At 43.3% G+C, this 21,067-nt stretch overlaps 1 protein-coding gene across 2 annotated transcripts in view; it reads left to right on the plus strand.

Moving 5' to 3' along the window:
* The window catches only part of LOC113426695 (myosin regulatory light chain 11-like), a 59,123-nt gene extending 42,875 nt beyond the window's left edge, over positions 1-16,248 (plus strand). For both annotated transcript variants that reach the window (XM_026689087.2, XM_026689088.2), the window contains exons 3-7: positions 7,544-7,619; positions 7,721-7,825; positions 7,912-7,990; positions 14,821-14,869; positions 15,885-16,248. In XM_026689087.2, coding sequence (XP_026544872.2) covers positions 7,544-7,619; positions 7,721-7,825; positions 7,912-7,990; positions 14,821-14,869; positions 15,885-15,989 — 414 coding nt within the window. In that variant the 3' untranslated portion in view covers positions 15,990-16,248. The remainder of the gene's footprint in view (positions 1-7,543; positions 7,620-7,720; positions 7,826-7,911; positions 7,991-14,820; positions 14,870-15,884) is intronic.
* Positions 16,249-21,067: the final 4,819 nt, after the last annotated feature.

The raw sequence follows: 21,067 nt of genomic DNA on the forward strand, positions 1-21,067 counted from the left end.
AAATTTCTTGAGCACGTTGGGTGGAATAAACTGGAACAGGAATCCAGCAATGATATTATTATTGACACTCAAATAGTCCCTAAAGATAAAATAAGTAAACCACCAATAGCCATTAAAGAGGAAGAACAGGAGGAAGTAGGAGAACAGGCACAGGAAGAAATAGAAGAACAGGAGCAGGTGGCACAGGAAAGTTAGCCCAGTATTACCAAGTCATTCAACCCGAGTAACACGACCACCTGATAGATATCAGGTTAGTGTTGTATGCCAAGTGAATACAGTTCCAAGTAATTATAGTGAACTAAAACTGTATCCTGCTAAGGATCAGGCTGCTTGGCAGGAAGCAATGGATAAGGAACTGGAATCATTAAAAAAGTTGGAGGTATACGAAAATGTTGAGTTACCACAAGGTAAACATGCCATAGGATGTAAATGGATTTATAAGCTAAAGACAGGTGTGGATGGGACTGTTACCCATAAAGCCAGGTTAGTAGCACAAGGGTTCAATCAGACAGCAAATGACTACGATGAGGTGTTTGCACCTTGTCTGAAGGCTACTACATTAAGAGCAGCATTAGTGTGGGCAGCTAAGGAGAAATACATTATAAATCATTTGGATGTAGAGACGGCATATCTGCATGCACCGTTGCAACACACTATATATTTAAAGAAACCATTAGGTATAAAAGATGATAATACAAGTGATTGCTGGAAATTGAAAAAGAGTCTTTATGGCTTGAAGCAATCAGGATATGAGTGGAACCAATGTATAGTTAAAGAATTAACAAAGATAGGCTTTGTAGCTGGCATGGCTGGTCCATGTTTGTTCAAAAGAGAAAGTAATGGTGTAATTTCTTTGTTGCTATTGTTCACTGATGACATAGCATTAATCACCAAAACTGAACAAGAAGCTACTAAAATAATCTCAGTGTTAGAGAAGAAATTTAAGATAAAACAGTTAGGAGAAATTAAACAATATCTTGGTTTAAAGATAGATAAAACTAGGGGAGGATACAAGATCTCACAGGCAGATAAAATTAACCAATTACTAAAAAGGTTTAAAATGGAACTTTGTAAACCGTCTAAAACACCAATGAGTCAGGAGTTTAGCCATAGTGATGTTCAAAGTCCTATTTTTGATAAGAACATTTATCAGTCCTTGATTGGTAGTTTATCTTATCTCAGTAATTGGTCAAGGCCAGATATAGCATACAGTGTTAATCAATTAGCAAGATTTAATGCTGAGCTGACTGAAAGGCACTGGCAAACTGCTAAACATGTGTTAAGATATCTGAAACAAACAATGCATTATGCATTGTATTTGGAGCCTGAAGATGAACTGAGTTTAACTACATATGCTGATGCAAGTTTTGCTACAGACATAAATACACGAAAATCTACATCAGGTACTGTAGTATTATTGGGAAAAGTGTTGATTGGATGGAGGTCTATTAGACAGAAACATCTAAGTTTGTCAACAATGGAGGCTGAATTCTCATGCTTATCTTTATTATGTACTGATTTAGTTTGTTATAAGCAATTATTGATTGATATGGGAATTGATGTAACAGATTCTATTGTTGTTTATGAAGATAACCAATCAGCAATACAGATGGCTTCAAATATTGCTGTTAAAACAAGAACGAAACACATAGATTTAAGATATTTAAATGTGAGACAATGTGTGCAAAGTAAAATGATTAAGCTAGAATACTGTATGTCAGAAAACAATATCGCAGATCATTTTACAAAGGCCCAAGGCTCTATAAAGCATAAGGCTTGCTGCGAGGATTATGGACTTAGACTGTAAGGTTGTATATATTGTCCTACCCAAAAGGGGAGAATGTTAGGAATGTAAGTCACCTAACAGTTATTTGGGTTGGAAATATATAAACTAGGATAGACATTTTGATACTGTATCTTTAAGAGAATGCTAAAACTGTAATTGGGTGTGGTTTCGCAAATGGCCATAAGATGGAGCCAGAAACCTGGGTTGTTTTGTCTCAGTGAAGTGAGTGAGTCTCTGTTTCCTTCTGTTGGAGAGAGTTGCCATTCCTCCTAATGACTGTTACTGATCGTTGATGTAAGTCTGTTACTGAACTGTTTTTTGATACTGGACTTTGATATTTGGATTATCCCTGAACTGAACACTGACTGCTTTACCTGTGAATGACTTGGACTGCTTATCTTGGACTGTGCTTAAATGTTTATTGGAAGTAAAAACCTACATTTACTGTACAGTGTATCTGTGTGCTGTGTGTGTATTATTCAACATTACTCTCACTACATCTCCCTGTATGCGCTCATTCTCCTAACGGGGAATTACCTCAACATCAACCCCCTGCAGCGAGTAACATCTTACCAGGAAGCTTCCCTTGACTTGATCAGCTGGGAAGAAATGGCCCCAAAGGAAGCGACACTAGCCCAGGGCACCCATGGATCCTTAGTAAATAAGCCCCAGGTCAGTGCCTCTGGGATTCCATCTATTTATGAAACTGACTTATGTCAAGACAATTTCTGGAACCAGGAGGAGACACAGCTCTTTGACTCCTTTTGTGCTCTTCCACAACCAGAAAGGGCCCAAATCATAAAGCGTCTGGATGCAGTTAAATCTAAGCTCTGGAGTCTTTCACTACCTGATAAGTATTCCCTTGGACTCCAGGGAGTCTATACTGATTTACCAACGGAAGCTCTCTTGGCTCTCTCTCCAGAATGTCTAATTCGTAAATTTGAATATCCAGGGCTACTTCAAACTCCGTCTGTTGATGCTGCTGAATACTTGCCAGCGAAGCAACCAATTAATGCCACAAGTACGAACTGGAGTGCGCTTAGAGCCCTACAGCCCCATGAACAAGGCTTGCGCCCCCTCCCTCCTTCCCTGCCTTTGCCTCCTAAGAAGATGACCCTGCCACTTAACAACGGGTGTATCTTTTCAGATCTGAAGGGCGCTCTGGGAAAAATTAATCACACAGAATGACTATTAAATCTAGCAACCCCCCTTGCACACTTAAGTGCCTTTCGTGGAACATAGCAGGTTGGGGGAGAAGGTGTGGTACCACAGAATTCGCCAACTATATTCACTCATTTGATGTGGTCTTGCTTCAGGAGACCTGGGCATGAGATAAGATATCCCTTACAGGGTTTACGGTCATTTCCTTGGCCTCTACCAGACAATCTACGACAGGAAGGCCTAAGGGTGGTCTAGCTTGCTTGGTCCCTACTGGTTTGAAAGTGGAGACAGTGGAGCTGCCCCCCTGTGGCTCTTTAGCTATGGCGCTCCTAATTAAGAGAGGACGCAGCAAACTGTTAGTGTTCAACATTTATCTTCCCCTGACAATGAGGCAAGCTGATACTAAGGCTCAATGGGGCGTGCTGGAGAATTACATTACTTGTATGGAAACTAAATTCCCAGCACTGTACATCCTTATAGGGGGCAATTTTAATGCCCGATTGGGAGTCCAAGTTCCCCCATCAATTGAGGCACTCTACTCCCAAGAAACCCTCCAGGCCATAGGACACCTGATTTCAGCCAGACATTCTAAGGATGAATTAACAAATTTTGCTGGCATTCAATTAGCCTTTTTAGCAGCCCAACACAATAAGATAATTCTTAATGGGAGTACCCTAGGTGATCTAGCTGGTGAGTTTACTTTTAGTTCCTCTCGTGGAAGTAGCGTTATTGATTTTGTGCTGGTATCCCAGCTTCTTAGAAAGGCAGTCCGTACTTTTTATGTGGACTGCCTTACGGAGAGCAACCACTACCCCCTGGTTACAATCATTGGGCTTTCCTCAAATATACATCTCCCTAGGGGTCCAGGGACAATCTCGGCCTTTGAATCACTAATTAATAGTGTTCAAAGGGAGCTAGGAGCGGTCCGTAGGCCAAGTGGTCCATATCATTCAAGAAGTAATTCTTGGTTTGACAAAGAGTGTCTGATGCTCAAGAACCAGATTAATCGGGTTTACCTGCTCTATCGTAATCGAGGGGATAAATGCCCACCAGAGGACTCCTATCCTTAGCGCACCTGGTCGATAAATACACTACCATACCAGGTGGCAAACTTTTTACTGCTTTTATCGACCTAAAGTCAGCATTTGACTCAGTCCCTAGGGGACTGTTGTGGTCAAAACTGCTCAAAAAGTTCTATCGATAGACGTCTTCTGTTCCTAATTAGATCCTTGTACAACCAGACCTCTAGTCAGGTCAGGTGTGGTTTGCAGGGAGAACTTTCAAATCCTATCCCGATTAAGAATGGAGTAAGGCAGGGTTGTGTTCTGGCTCCTCTTTTGTTTAATTTATTCTTATCTGACTTGGTCTTTCACATTGGACGTATTGAGTCCCACGCCCCAAAGTTGTCAACTACGAAGATCCTGCTTCTCCTTTATGCTGACGATGCGGCCCTCCTTTCATTGTCAAGGCCAGGTCTGAAAAGATTACTTTCTGCATTCGGGTCCTACTGTGCTGAGAACCACTTGTCTATTAATTACGACAAATCCAAAGTATTGGTGTTCTCTAGAGCCTGGAAATTGTATAACTGGGCTATCAATGGTAATGCTGTTAAGCAGGTTTTCCATTTTAAGTATTTAGGTATTCAATTTCAGAACACCAGTGCTTGGACTAGACATTGAACCCAGGTGCTGAATTCAGCCTCCTGTAGTCACCAGCAGATTTTAAGATTTTTTTATACCCAAGGAGGCCAGTTTGTTCCTTCTGGTCTGTGTATTTACAAAGCCAATACTTTGGCTCAAACTCTTTACGGAATTCCCATATGGATACGGGGCTTAAAGGATTGTATTGAAAGAACCCAGTCTGTCTTTTTTAGAAAACTTCTGGGTCTTCCTCCTTGTGTTGGTTTTGCTCCGATGTACTTGAAACTGGGCACTTGATCAGTCGAATGTATGGCGTGGATTAACACCTTTAAATGGTGGTTTCGGGTGCTCTTTCTGACAGTTCCTGGTAGCTACCTCTCCCTGGCGTTTGCTGACTCTCATATTTCTTGTTGGGAGAGGGAGCTGATGAAGAAATTACACCTGCTAGGTTTTACGGGGGATGCCCTGGGAGATTATGGCCTTAAGGACGCCCAATTTAGGGTAGTCCAATGGCTTGTGGACATTGACTTGCAATATCTATGAGCCAGAGCTAACAAAACTTGCTCCCCTCTGATCTTCAGCCAATTCAATAAGTACAGACTGAGGATGGCTTCCTATTTTTACACTCTAACCATTCCCAAGTATAGAAGAGCTTTCTCCCTAGCTCGCTTTAATGTTTTGCCCTCAGCACTACTGTATGGGCGATTTAAGAGGCTCCCGATTAACGAGCAGCTATGCCCCTGTGACAGAGCTGAGATTGAAACTGTGGAGCATGTCCTTTTATATTGCCCTATGTATAACGCAGGCAGATCTAAGTTACTGTCTCTCCTTGAAACAGACCCTTCTAGACCCAATGTTAGTAATTTGTTCTTATATTGTCTAGGGGATGGCTCCTCATTATCACTTCTTTGGTTTCCAATTTTTTTTTAAGAGCTGTAACCATCAGAGGAGAACACTGTAATTCTCCTTAGTCAAGTTTTTGGTGACCAATTGTTCATGATTAATTTCCCCATGTTCTTCTTTTCTTGTTCTTGTGTTTTTGTCTGTGACCGCAAATAAAGTATTATTATTATTGTTATACCTATGTAATTATTCAGTAATAAATGTAGGTAAGTGTATGCTTTCCACAACTATATCTATTTCAGATTGTACAAGTTCTCCATTCATACACATTCTTTTGTTCACCCAGTTTAGGAACAGACAATGTTGGGTCCTCAATTTAGAGTTGGGCTACAGTTCCGTCACATTTTCCTCATTGACCAATATTAACTAATAGCAATAAGAACAAAAACTCTTTGATATCTGGAAGATCACAAATTGCTGGTCCCTGCTCTAGTTAATCTAGGTTTGATGAATAAATTTAAATGAATTTAAAAGCCACAAATTGCATCTAGAAAAAGCATTGCTAGGGAGAAGGTCAAAGCAGGCAAGCTAGTCATTGTGATCGAAGTCCCATTCTTTTGTTCTACAAAGAGGCAGGGCTTCAGTCATGACATCACAACTGCCTGTCTTCCCACTTACCCCCAAGTTGCTGATTTTGTCCATTGGCCGCTATTCAAAACAATGTGATCAAAACAATTTCATCACGTTTCCCCTGCTGTGGGTTAATTACATGCCATTTGATATGGCAGCGATGGCAAGTGATGACCCAGTCCTCAGAAAAACAGAAAAAGCTTTCTTGCTCCTCTTATGAAGGCCTCTACTACATTGTGATTTGCAAACGTTGTGACAACATAATGCACATATAGTCATGAGTATAGTTTTAAAACAGCACTCCCTATTAGCACTGATGATGTTACCTAGTTGGGTAATGAAACATCTGCAAACTAATTACATCCACAGCATACAAGGAAAATCAATACAAAATGTTCTACAGATGGCACCTTCCTCCCACTAGATTGGCAAAAATGTTTAACTCAGACCCAAATTGTTGGAAATGTGGGAAAGAAAAAGGCACTTATTTTCATACCTGGTGGACATGCCAGGAAGTGAAAAAATATTGGAATACAATTAGACAATGGATAGAAGAAATCACAAATCAGAAAATTGAATTTAATCCGGAAACTTTTTCATTAGGTATAATAACACAAAAATGCAATAAAACAGATAGATATATTATGTTACATATATTAACAGCTGCAAGGATTCTGTACGCACAACTCTGGAAGGAAAAAAAGGTTCCACCAGAAGGCATGGTTATAAAAAAAATAGATTGTATAGAGATGGACAGGCTAACAATGAAAATAAAAGACAGAGAAGATTCAATTTATTATAGGGCCTGGTATGCCTGGTATGAGTGGTTTAGAAATAAAAAGAAAATAAAATGGCAATTAGGAAAAGAATGAGGGAATATGTAAATATATAAATATACCATGGAGAAGATTGAGATGTAAGGATAAAAGATATTGATTTATAGTAAGAGTAAGATGTAATGGTAAAGGAATAAGTAAATACATATACTGAAAAATGTGAGGAGATGCAAAAGATGTCTTGATGTTGATAACAATGTATAAAGTTTTATTTTATGTTTTTAAAATTTGGAAACTTAATAAAATTTATTTAAAAAACAAAAAGAAACATCTGCAAGAAAACAAGCAAGCCCAGAGAGCACCAAGGACCCCTAATGTCAACCCTGAGCTACAAATATTCTCCTTTATTAGCATATATAGTCAGTTTAGATATGTGTTGAGAGTAGATAGATTTAAATTCAAAAACTATTACAAAGGAGTTATTTTGCCACTTTGAGATCCTGGCAATTGTTCATTTTGGTAAGACAATGAGAGGAAGGTGAATTTTCTAGAGCCTAAACATGTTGGGTTCATGTATTATGCTATGTGGTTTCTTTAGTTTTTGCTTGGTGTAGCAGTTGAACCAAGCCATTGCGAATAGCTCAACAAGCCCATTTAATGTAATGCATGAACTTGGTTAATGTATTTCTTTCTCTCATGCTCCTTAGGCCTTCACTGTTATTGACCAGAACAGAGATGGAATCATTGACAAGGAGGACCTGCGAGATACATTTGCTGCTATGGGTAAGAAAAAAGAGAGCAATGTGAAACAGCATAAAGTAAAGCTGGATGGAAGATCAGACCCTTAAATCCTCAGCAGTTAAACTTTCTTCCTTTCTGCATAGGTCGCCTGAATGTGAAGAATAAAGAGTTAGATGCCATGATCAAGGAGGCCAGTGGCCCCATCAACTTCACTGTCTTCCTCACCATGTTTGGGGAGAAGCTGAAGGGTGAGAGAGACTCTTGTTCTTCTCAGTCTTCTTCTATATGACAGATAACCTGTTCCAACATCTCACTAGTCTTCCTGTTTTATCAGGTGCTGATCCTGAGGACGTCATCATTGGTGCCTTCAAAGTGTTGGACCCCGAGGGCAAGGGGAATGTCAAGAAGAAATTGTGAGTGTTTACCTCCCATTTCACTTCCAGCAGAAGCACTGAATCCATTCAGACTTAATTCTAAAATGGCTGTTACTAGGTTCCCATGATCTCCTCCTCCATGTTGCAGGCACTTTGCAGTATTCCTCCTGATTAATTGCTTAAGCAACCCATTTCTTGCCATTAAATTATATTCTAGATCAGTGGTCGCCAACTGGTGGGCTGGGGACAGGGGTGGGATTCTACCAGCTCGCACCTATTTGCTAGAACCGGTTGTTAACATTCTAAGCAGTTTGGAGAACTGGTTGTTAGAAGAAATTACTGGCCTAATCCTGTAAGGAAGGCAGAAAGGAAACATTCTGGTGTTGCTTACAGAAACTGCCTCTCTGTTTACCCTTATTACATTCTTGGCAGGACTAGACTTCCTGTCTCAGGAACATCTCTGGAGTTTTTCCCCCCTCCTTTGCTGGTACTTTGCTTGTGTGGAGTGACCATTCAAAGTTACAATGGCACTGAAAAAAGTGACTTATGACCATTTTTCACACTTACGACTGTTGCAGCATGCCCACAGTCATGAGAGGCCAGGCGAGGAGATGCATGCCTCGATGTGAGTGATATTGAGTTGACCACACCCAGCCAATAACATGACCACCAAGCCACGCCCACCACCTAAGCCACACCCACAGAACCAGTTGTTAAAAAATTTGAATCCCACCCCTGGCTGGGGACCACTGGTGGTCCATGAGAAAATTTTGGTGGTCTGCAGAGTAATGTCCCCCCCAAAGCAATTAATCCAGTCTGTGCGGGAACACAAGGTTGCGCTGCTCACATGGCCTGCCCACCCATTGGCCCCCACCCAAGCACAAACTGTTATGTATGGTCAGTGGGTCCCATAGATAGGCGAGGCTCGAGTAGTGAACAACAGCTCTTTATTAAGGAAACAGATTCTGAGACAAGACCCCAGCCGTGGCTGCTCTTTTTATAGAGCTAGCCGCGGCTAGGCAGCCAATGACAGGTTTTTGAGTTTGCCGCGCTTGGTTTTACCCAATTGCGGCAAACTCCATATGAGCCAATCCAGAGTGTTTACGGCAACCAATCACGGCCCGGCTTAACCGGACCAATAGGAATGCAGGTCTACGAGCCTGCTTAGTATGGAACACCCCTCCCCTCTTGGTTCCGTCCAAGGGGCGGGGTAACGTAGTCACGTAAATAGGCGGGTCTTCGGACCTGCCTACTTGACTTGCGCAGTTCATAATGTCTCTGATCGTCATCGGGTTCGGACGGGCTCCGCGTTGCTCTCAAAACCCTCAATGGAACCGCCTGGAAGGGTGAGCCGGGCCTATAGCTGCGACTCCCACCTGGTGAACCCAGGTCGGTCGAGTCGTTCGCTCTGTTGCTCCTGCCTGGATTCTCTGGGCTGGTAGAGCTTGTCCGGCTGCTGCTTCCAGGTGAAGCACCCGTCTGCCACGGTTCCCTGTCAGCTGGTAAGTATTGTTGGTTTAATGTTTGGGGTTTATTTAATGTCTGTGGGGGATGTTCAGCTTGCGCCGATACCGGTTCTTTTTCTGGATTTGAGGCTCCCCCCCTTCTGATTTCTTGGTTAGAGTCTGTGAGAGGAAGGGTGGTTAGTCTGGATCTTAGTTGGTCAATATGTCGTTTCCAACACCTACCATCGGTGGTCTCGAGCCGGTAGGAGCGAGGGCCGGTGACTTGGGTGATTTTTGCAGGAAGCCATAGTGGGTCTCCGGTAAATTTTTTAGCAAAAACAGTGTCTCCTACGTTGAAAGTGCGGTTTTTACTAGTGGAGCCAGGGGTTTTTTCCGGAGTGTAAGCAGGGTGCAACCGGTCCAGGGTGACCGGAGTCTTCTGCCCATGAGCAGCTCCGCTGGGCTTTTGTTGGTGGTGGTATTGGGGGTGATGTGTTGTATTAGAAGCATTTTGGTGATTTTTTCGTGGATGTTGCCATGTTCGATCCTTTGGAGAGTTTTTTTTGTAAATTGAACCATGCGTTCAGCTCTACCATTCGCCGCCGGGTGAGCTGGCGATGTCAATGCGTGTCGAATGCCACGGTCTGCCAAGTATTGCTCGAAGGCCACTGCAGTAAATTGTGGCCCATTGTCAGATACTATGACATCTGGCAGACCATGGGTGGCGAAAAGTTTATTTAATTTCTTGATGACTGCTTCCGTGGTGGTTGTTTTCATTTTGCTCACTTGAGCCAATTCGAGTAAGCATCAACAGTGATTAAAAGGTATGCCCCTTGGTTGGTCCTGCGAAGTCAATATGGATGCGCGACCAAGGGCCTCTGGGTGTCTCCCATTCTAACGGTGGAGCTTTTGGGGGAGCCGAGCGAGTCTCTTGGCATCTGTTGCAAGCGGCGACCCAGGTTTCAATTTGTTTGTCCATGCCTGGCCACCAAGCATAGCTTCTGGCCATGGCTTTCATGCGTACAATGCCTGGGTGCCCCTCGTGAAGCATAACTGTTAGGGATATACACTCTAGCAGAACGTGCAATGGCAGTCTAGCAGACAGGCAGATATGTGAGACAAAACGTTGTAGTAGCTTACACTCAGTAAGACAGATACACTGTGCAAGTTAAATAGTTTTTATTCCAGCAAGAGTTATAGCATAGTCAAAACAGTCCATATGTCATATACTAAGTTCAGTCAGTCCGGGGGTTGTTAAGTTTGCAAAGTCCAGTGTCGAAAAAGAGTTCATTAAACTTACAATCAATCAGTCCAGTGATATATCTCTTTTGCAGTCAGAGATATGAAGAAAAATCAAACCCCTTTTCTTCTCTCAGCAAACACGCAGTTATCACCATCAATTCATCATTGTCAGCATTCCAGTAAAAGCCAGGGCAAACAGTGAGCTCTCTTGCTCCCTCTTATGGTGATTTTACAACCGCACCCAAAATACTTGGTTTACAGTTTAAAGTGATACATACACTTAAACTCACTAACATAGTTTATATATATTATTTTTATCCAAACTAAGTTAGGTAACCAATATAACATAACAATAACTAAAACTGTTTTCTGTACTGTAATGGTATTACCACCCAGTCTCCCCAGAGGATACACCCTTTTTGTGAAAAAAGTTCAGTTTGCCGGTTTTTAAATGGTTTAAAGAGTTTGTTTTTCTCGCTCTCTGGCCAACCCCTCTCCACCCAGCTGAGAACGCGCGCCAAGCGTTTGTCCCTTCTGGTTTCGTGGGCAATTTCTTGCGCGGTCAGTGGTGGCGTGGATACTGTTTCTATTTGTAAGGCTGACAATGTGGGTGCTGGGTCATCTTGCACGTCAGGCAGGGGGGATCGGCTTAAAGCATCGGCGTGCGAGATAGTCTTGCCAGGTCGATGTATTAATTGGTAATTATAAGCGGCAAGAAATTCAGACCATCTTGTCATTCTAGGTGACAGGATGTGTGGAGTGGGTTTGTTACCCGCCAAAATACCAAGTAGGGGTTTATGGTCCGTAATAATTGAAAATGTCCTACCATAAATGTATTCGTGGAATCTTTTTACTGTGGAAACGATGGCGAGGGCTTCTTTGTCCAGCTGGCTGTAGTTCCTCTCCGGCTTGGACAAGGTTCTGGAAAAGAATGCAACGGGAGCCTCTGTTCCATTTGGCAAAGTGTGGCTCAGGATTGCGCCAATGCCAAAGGGTGATGCGTTGCAAGTAACAGTCAGTGGTAGTGTTTCGTTATATTGAATGAGGACTGCGTCTGAAGTCAAAAGGTTTTTTATTTGTTGAAAAGCGTGTTCCTCTCGCCGTCCCCATATCCAGGAAGCCTTTTTATCGAGGAGTCTATGCAAGGGTTCCGCGACAGTCGCTTTCTGGGGTAGGAAAATATTATAGAAGTTAATGAGTCCGAGGAATGCTTGGAGGTCCGTTTTGTTTTTCGGTCTGGGGGCTTGTTTGATGGCTTTTAGTTTTTTGTCGGTAGGGTGAATTCCTTGTTTGTCAAGGAGGTATCCGAGGAATTCAACCCTTTCAGTACATAACTGGCACTTCTCCTTTTTTACCTTGAGGCTGGAGTCTTTAAATTTTTGCAGGACTGCCCGCAATCATTTTTCCAATTGTTTTTTAGTGGGGGCTGCTATTAAAACATTGTCGAAATAAGGTACGACTCCTTTAATTCCCTGCAATAGTCTTTCCATTAAACTTTGGAAAAACCCCAATGCAACGCTGACACCAAATTGGAGTCGGTTGCATTTGAATGCCCCTCGATGTGTTACGATTGTTTGAGCCTCGGCAGTTTCAGCATCGACCGGTAGTTGTTGATAAGCTTGGGCCAGGTCGAGCTTTGCAAAGATTCTGCCACCCCCCAGTGAGTGTAGGAGATGCTGGACTACTGGCACAGGGTAGGCACTCTGCTACAGTGCATGGTTGAGGGTGGCCTTGTAGTCTCCACAAATTCTCAGGGAGCCATCAGGTTTAATGGGGGTGACAATAGGTGTTTCCCATCGGGCATGGTCGATAGGTTCTAATACGCCTTGCGCTATGAGCTTATTTAATTGCTCATCTATCTTAGGCTTGAGTGCGAATGGCACTCGGCGCGGTTTGAGGCGGATGGGAGCAATGTCAGGGCGAAGATTAAAGGAGATTGGGGACCCCTTGTACTTGCCTAAAGTGTCATCGAAGACCTCTTGGAAGTCCCGGACAAGTGTCGCTTCCCAGTCCTCATCATCTGTGTGGTTGATGCCTGCCATCTCAATTCCCAACGGTGCGAACCATTGCAACCCGAGAAGGCTGGGGTGGTCTTTATCAATGATTGTGAGCAGTAGGATGGTGGTGCGGTTTTTGAAAGAAATCTGGAAGTGTCCTGTACCAGCGACCGGGATGCGGTTACCTTGATAGTCTTTCAAGATTAGTTTCTGGTCGCTTAGCTCTTGGCGGCGTATGCTGGGTATAAGCCGCTTTATGGTCTGCCAGGAGACCATAGAGAGGTAGGAGCCAGAGTCAACTTCCATGGTGCATGGTTGGTTCTCGATGGCGACCTCAACACGTATCTTCCGTGCGTCTATTGATGAAGCGTGGCCGATGATGACTGTTTGGTGCGTTTCTTCTCTTCTTGGTGCATCGATGAATTTCTTTGGTCGGCTGTCCCGGTTCCAGCGGCTGTCAGTCGGGCGGTCCAGGTTTTTGGTGGGGGTGCCGTCTAGTCTTCTCGGGCTGTTTCCCTGACGCCGGGGGCTGAAATTTCTTTTGTTGCGGCATACTTTGGCAATATGCCCTCGCTTTTCGCAAAAATGGCAAACAGCGTCCAGGAACTTGCATTCAGAACGCGGGTGATTTCCGCTGCAGCCGGCGCATTGGTATCCCGACTTACGACCGCGCCGGTCTCGCCGCTCGCGTTCCGATTGAAGTCTGTGAATTTCTTCCTCTTCACTGTCAGAAGGGGATTCGATATCGCCATGGTGGGTGGAGGCTGCGAGTTTTTCTGGTGTGGTAGTCGCCTCACCGGTTGGTTGGCAATCGGTTCCGTTTGAACGCCGCATTCTCGCTGCTGACTTACGGGTAGCTTCGGCTGTGGTGGCTTCGGCTATGGCGTCGGTGAGGGAGATGTCACCTTTGGCCATCAACCTGCTTTGGAGTGTTGGGTCTTTTAGGCCGAGGACGACCCGGTCACGCATGGCCTCGTCCAAATTAGCGAATCCACACAAGCCCCCTAGGTCCCTCAGGTCAGCTACGAACTCTTCGATGCTCTCACCCTTGCATTGATCCCGCTGATAGAAATCATGCCTTCGGATGAGAGTTGGTACAGCCGGGGCGTAGTGGTTCCGGAGGATGGGAGCTAGGGTGTCCCAATCCATTGTCTTGATGTCTGCGGGTTTCGCGAGTGCCTTGGCCATTTTAAAAACGTCGGGTCCGCAGTGCGTTAAAAAGACCGCTCGTTTCTTGCTGCCGGTAGCGTCTTTTAAGTTGTTGGATTCCAAAAACATTTGGAAACGATCAATGTAGGACTCCCAGTCCTCGCTGGCCGGGTTAAATGGTGCGGGTGGCGCGGCACTGCTGGCCATTTTGCTGGTCGTCTCTGCGCTGTTTGCCACGTGCTGATCAGACTTGTTGTCTCAGAATCCCACCCTCGTCGCCAGTGTTATGTATGGTCAGTGGGTCCCATAGATAGGCGAGGCTCGAGTAGTGAACAACAGGTCTTTATTAAGGAAACAGATTCTGAGACAAGACCCCAGCCGTGGCTGCTCTTTTTATAGAGCTAGCCGCGGCTAGGCAGCCAATGACAGGTTTTTGAGTTTGCCGCGCTTGGTTTTACCCAATCGCGGCAAACTCCATATGAGCCAATCCGGAGTGTTTACAGCAACCAATCACGGCCCGGCTTAACCGGACCAATAGGAATGCAGGTCTACGAGCCTGCTTAGTATGGAACACAAACCTTACCTTGAGACCCACGTGAGCTGAAACTGGAAGGTAAGACCAACGGTGGGAAAGGGAAATCCGCCCAAGGGTGGCTTCCTGACGTTGGTGGGAAAGTCGGTCTCATATTCCAGAGCTGCAGTAGTCACAGGACTGGCCCTTTAGTCATCCCGGAGCAGCTCCTCCAGTCCATAGCAGGCTGGAGCACCCGGGTGGAGGAGCAGCTGCTCTGGGATGACCAAAGGGCCAGTCCTGTGACTACTGCAGCTCTGGAATATGGGACCGACTTTCCCACCAACGTCAGCAAGCCACCATCAGTCAAAATTCATAGTAGTGGTCTGTGGGATTTAAAATTATGAGTTTGGTGGTCCCTGAGGTCCAAAAGGTTGGCAACCCTTGTTCTAGATGACAATTGGATCAGAAATTACATATTTAGGGCCTTTGTCACATACCATGTTTCTTCTTATCTCGCTACAGCTTAGAAGAACTCTTGACTACCCAGTGTGACCGGTTCACTCCAGAAGAGGTAAGAAAATTTCTTTGCATCCTGCTGATGTTCCATTTTTTTCTTTATTCAGTTAAGAGTCCCCTTGCCCAGATCTTTTATTTCAGTGTTATTTTTCCATGTTGTCAACAATTCAATCTAAAATCTGTAGAACTAGGACAAAAGGATAAAATATAATCTGGATATACTGTATTGATTTCATTGAATCATTACATTAATTTTAAATGTATATGACAGGGGTGTCAAACTCACAGCCCGTGGGCCAGATACGTCACACACTGGCCACGCTCACCCCCGGTTTAGTGAAGGGGGGGAAAGTTGCCACGAGTTTGACATCCCTGATATATGAGGTTGGTCTGAGGCAGAGGTGGTATTCAGCAGGTTCTGACCAGTTCTGGAGAACTGGTAGCGGAAATTTTGAGGAGTTCGTAGAACTGGCAAATGCCACCTCTGACTGGAGATTTTACAGTATCTTTCCCCACCAAGCCACGCCCACAGAACCGGTAGTAAAAAAATTTGAATCCCACCACTGGTCTGAGGCCAGAGTCAATGCTGAACTTTTTTTCAACTCAATAAGATTCTTCAAAGGATTGCATAGCACTTTTCTGTTACCACAGAATAAAAACAGATATTAACACTCACATTTTCTTTGCACATCAGTCAGCTTAACCACAGTGAGCAAAACCATACTTGCAAATCAGAGACTGAGGGGATCAAGCCAGGAAAGAAATGTATAACAATCTATATTGTTCTCTTTTAGCACAAATCTGAATTCTGAATAGCACATTAAAACAAATCATTTATGAGATATCCTTCTTTTGTTAGCCACCCACAACTCTTCTTGGGCAGTGCCAACAAGCACAATCATCCTCTTTCATGGCTAAGGAGCTGGCTGAGGAATTCTGGGAGTTGAAGTCCACCAGTCTTAAAGTTGCAAAGTTTGGAGACCTCTGGTTTAGAGTTATAAATGAAAACATTGAAAGTCATCAGCTGTAATCCTATCACTTCTCAACATAATCTTCTCTCTTTCTGGCAGATCAAGAACATGTGGCATGCTTTCCCTCCAGATGTAGCTGGCAATGTTGACTACAAGAACATCTGCCATGTCATCACACATGGAGAGGACAAGGAAGGGGAATAAAACCTGATTTTTTTTCACCCTTGCTTTGTGGGGAAATCTATGTAGACATCCCCAGGTTGGGGAATTTCATTTATGCTGGTCCCTGATGATCCACACTTTTGTAACCAAACAACAAACATCTCAATCTGTTATTTATTGTCTTATGTGGGGGAAAATTATGCCCCCAAAACTGACCCTAGTCACTACAACTAGTTTTAACCTAACTGGGGCTTCACACTGTCAAATGTCTTAATAAAAATGAGGACAGCTCTGTTTCTAATGCCCTTGTTTTCACAGTCTGCTCATCTGCTCAGGCCACAGAATGTTAGCACGGATTCGAATGGTGCCCCTATTCCCATTTTTAAAACAAATTTAGCTTCAGGTTCTGAATGTGATTGTTTTTCTTCCTTTTAGTGCTGCGATGGTTAATTAATTAACTCAGGGTTTTTTTAGTGTGGCCACTACAATTGTTAGGAAATAGTTTTGAGACACTTCCTTAGTAATAAGTACAGTCTTAAAAGATCATTCCTTCTTCTGTAAAAGAAAATGAGACAAGATCAACCTCTTATGTTGCTAGTATTAGAGACTCATCTAAAAGGAAAGAATATCTGCTTTTGGATTCAGAACAAGCTGTTTTAAATCTATAATTCAAGTTAAAGAATTGTTTGATTAAAATAGGCTAATTAATCACGTACTCAGGTAGTGTTGTCCCCAAAACTGGGCTCTTGCTTGGTGTTGAAGCCGATAAGTCACTGGACACAAGGTGTGATACAATATACTTTTATTTTGGTACCGAGATATAGGACCCTGGCTCAAAAGCTAACCAAGGGCCCTGATTACAATCTTACAGCAATTTTTATAGTCAAGGGGTGGTCACATTCAGCCCTTTGCCCTTCCCCTCATAATGCATGCATAACAGATAATATTGATTGGTTATTTGGATCTCAGCCCCCTACATAGCTAAATGTCGCATCACCTGTGTTTCACCCCAGGTCACGGGTATCTTGCAAAGTGTTCTAGTTTCATGTGCCAGCTATGTGGTTTTTGGGGTTTTTCTTATAAGCAAGCTATTCTTGTTCTTAATATCCTGGCTAGTGGTTTAAGGTGTTAACTTCTGCCTTGCTAAGTATGTGCAGTTCCAAACCCTTTCCTACTGCAGAGCAGCTCAAAGCAGCACCCCCACTGCCCGCGACCCCCCTCCTTCCACAGAGAAAAGTAAAAGCAGTTTAAAATCTTTGTCTGAGGCAGCACCCCCCAACCCCGTTATCCCTCTCCTTCTGTAGAAGAGAGAAGACAGGAAGGACAAAGGCTGCTTAAGGCAAATAAATGAAGACAAGAGAAAATGTTTTATCAGAATTCATATTCCTCACTCTCATGTCCATTAAATCCATACCAGGGTCCTATCTCCACATATGACCTTTCCTCTGATTCCTAGGGCCTCCTCTGCACATACATTCCATCATCTGATCCTTCAGTAGCAGGCCTAATATTGCTTCACTTACACATTTATTTTTTTTATCTTGGCTCCCATATACAGTAGAACCCTCTGTGTTTTCCCACCCACATCCTTGGTGAAGTCTGCACATCATATTATGCTTCAGTAATCATTATGTTGTATGTTGCTCTTACTAGTGACTGGTTACCCCATGTCCTGAGTTTCATGTTTACATACTGGTAACTGTTCGTTCACTAAATCCATTCATGTGTTTCCCTGGGAAAGATGAGGTTTTTTAAATATTGTGGATTCTTTTTGCCTGGAGATAATCTACTAAAAGGGAGGAGGTGATTGTTGGTGATGGGTGAGATCAGAGCCACAGATGAAGAGGAATGAATCAAAAGTTGTGAAATTGCCTCTTCATTCTGGTTCTTTCTTTTCAATCAGCCATTTGTGGCAAGTGGAGTGGGGTGGGATGGGGAAAGAGAGAAAACACAGTCATTTTACAATATAGGGCTTTTGAATTAACCAAGGATCATATTTTATAAGGGGTCTGATGCAAAATAACTCTAGCTAGGGCTGCTGGATCTGTGCTGCAAAAATTTGCCAAACATGGCAGAAAAAGGTTAGGATGATCACAAGTGGCATCTGGATTTTTGGTAGCTCTGCTGTAACATTATGTATTAATCTTATCACGGGGAATTAAAAGGTAAGTGATAAGTTTTCCCTCCATTCATATAATGCTCATAAAGTGGCAAAATGAGAGTTTTGAATATGAGTACCAAAGCAAAAAGATCGATTGATTTTGGCTTCGCAAAGGATGCGACGATTTTAAGGAAGAGAAAGCCATTGTAGGGATTTTTCAGAGAATTAGATTTGAGACTTCCTAAAATTTCAGCTCAAATTCATTGTGTCTGGCAGAAAATTCCAGAAAGCCTTCAGCTATGCCTGGTTGTGATTTGCCCTGGAAAGTGTGTAATAGTGCTGAGGGATGCAATAGAGAAGTAGGTGAGATGTGATGAAGAGAGTACCACAATTTGGGTGAGTAATTGCGAGGTTGGACAACTCAGATTGGACATACGGACAGATGCACAACAACTCTAGGAAAACATGGGGTGGTAGACAAGAGCAATGCTGATGTTACTGACCATGATAACTTTGACAATTGAGAAGGGAACAACTAATGTTTTAAAAAAATTATTTGGCCAGTTTAGTGAAATTGATTGCAGCAGGCATGCAAGGCATAGATTAAGAGAAAGTGGGAAGGAAATGACATACATTTTATTGCTGTCAAAAATCATATATGCTGAAGAAGTTACAACAGCAAACCCAGCTGCCCTCCTTTCAACCCCGATGCTGGTTCTGCTCCAATGATCCTGTGAAAGGAAATAATCTTTTTAAAAAAAATCCCTAGGGAGGTTTTACCAGGCAAACCCTGTACAAGAAATTTCTGTTTTCTAGAAGTTTTGGAGTACAACTCCCATCATCTTAGATCAGCACAGTTAATAAGCAGCAGATGCAACTCAGCCCGTTACCTCTTCAAAACTGTTCAACTACCCATCTCCCAAAGATTTTAATGGGACTGGTTGGCTGTCCTGTCTCGGCTCAGAAAGTGAAATTGTGCAGTGAAGACTTGAGAGTCTGATCCCGGCTGATTTTGAGGGAGAAGTCTACCTGTCAGCGTTCCAGCAAATCTCCATTCCAATCAGTAACACCGAGACAAACATATCTCAAAAGTACCTTTATTAGAATAGCACCTGGCACATCTGTGGAATCCCAAATCTGAAAATTTTCAGACTTCCCACAATTCCCAAACTGCCAAATCCATGCCCCCCGACCATCATCACATCACATGGCCCAATCACGATCCATCCAAAAGTAAGATCTTTTTTTCATTCTGCGCCATACCCAATGAACTTGAACTAACAAAAAAAAAATATTTTGTCTACTTAGAGCTACTCAATTGAATCCACCCCACTCCCACTTGTGGCAGTGTGTAATATGGCTGCCAAAGCTGACAGGCGTCCTCTCTTGAGGAAATCACATCCTGGAACAGATAATAAACAAAACACAACCAGGGGTTAATGCGATGCCCTTAACCCCCTTCTCCCCCCTCCAAGGGGACCCTTTGGTTTGTCAGGGAATTCGTCATGGAATTGGTTAACCAATCTATCAGCATGTACATCCCAACTTTTTACCCAAGTAGCATCTGACAAAGGGTAACCTTTCCACAACACCAAATATTGTAATCTCCTTCAGTGTAATCTAGAATCTATGATTTTCTTTATTTCATAATGTGTCTCACCCTGTACGATTAAAGGTTTGGGGCGAGCTGCTGGTATCGGCCTTAGATTCGATCCTACAGCAGGTTTCAATAAACTACTATGGAACACTGGATGTATTTTCCCCAACAGCCGAGGGAGACTTAATTGGACTGTCTCTGGATTGATTATTTTTGATATAGGGAATGGACCTAAGAATTTAGGGCCCAACTTCCCTACTGGGAAGTTTCAACTTGAGATATTTAGTTGACAAAAACACTTTGTCCCCTACTTTAAATGGTGGTTGGAGGGATCTACATTTGTCTGCTTATTTTTTATATTCCTCAGCAGCTTCAGTCAAAGCTTTTTTTGTATCCTCCCAACCTTTCTTTAATGAGTCCATCCATTCTGTTAAAGACATGGATGTTGGGGATTCCCTAGGTAATTCTGGCATAGGGACAAATTCCATGCCAGTATTGATTTGGAACGGAGTCAAGCCTGTGCTGCTGTGTACTGCATTATTGTAAGCAACTTCTGCAAATGGCAACAGCTCCGCCCAGTTCTCCTGTTGATCATTTACATAGCATCTAATGTATTGTTCCACCATGGCATTCGCTCTCTCTGCTGCCCCATTGCACGGAGGATGGAATGCTGAGGAAAGCCCTTGGGATGACCCAATGGACTTCAGAAACTCCCTCCAGAACTTAGCAGTAAACTGTACACCTCAGTCTGAGATTACTCTACGAGGTACTCCCTGGAGCCTATAGATATGCTTCATGAACAGTTTTGCAAGTTTCTTAGCCGAAGGTAATACAGGCTGTAAAGTGGGCTTGCTTAAAGAATAAGTCAATAACAGTCCAAATCACGGTATTTCCTCCACTCTCAGGTAACTATGACAAAGTCCATCGTGATTTCTTCCCACAGCTTTGTTGGTTCAGCTACTTGTTGAAGGAGGCCAGGGGTTTTTCCAGTTCTGTGTTTCATCGTAGCACAAATTGAGCAGCTTTTCACATAGTCTTCAACATCAGGTTTCATTTTTGGCCACCAGAACCGTCTCCTGACTAAATTCAGGGTTTTTAAGAACCCAAAGTGTCCCCCCAACCACGAGTCATGGCTACGTTTTAGCACCATCAGTCTTAGGGTATTGGGTACATAAATTTTTGTCCCTTTCCAAGCCAATCCCTCGCTCATTGTCAAATCGGTTTGATGTTCAACAAACCAGGGATCGGTCAAAAGGGCTGCTTTCAACTCAGTTGTCAGTTTATCTTCTAGGCATCTGGGATTGCAGTTGGCTTGGCCTCTGGTAGTTGTCTATAGAAATTTGCAAAACCCAAAAAGCTTTGAAGTTGTTTATGTGTTTTGGGGGGTTGCTAGTCTAGCACCGCTGTCACTTTTCCAGGGTC

Source organism: Notechis scutatus, chromosome Z (genome assembly GCF_049901735.1).
Source record: "Notechis scutatus isolate UNSWTSFEM ecotype Mainland chromosome Z, rNotScu1.2, whole genome shotgun sequence".
NCBI lineage: Eukaryota > Metazoa > Chordata > Lepidosauria > Squamata > Elapidae > Notechis > Notechis scutatus.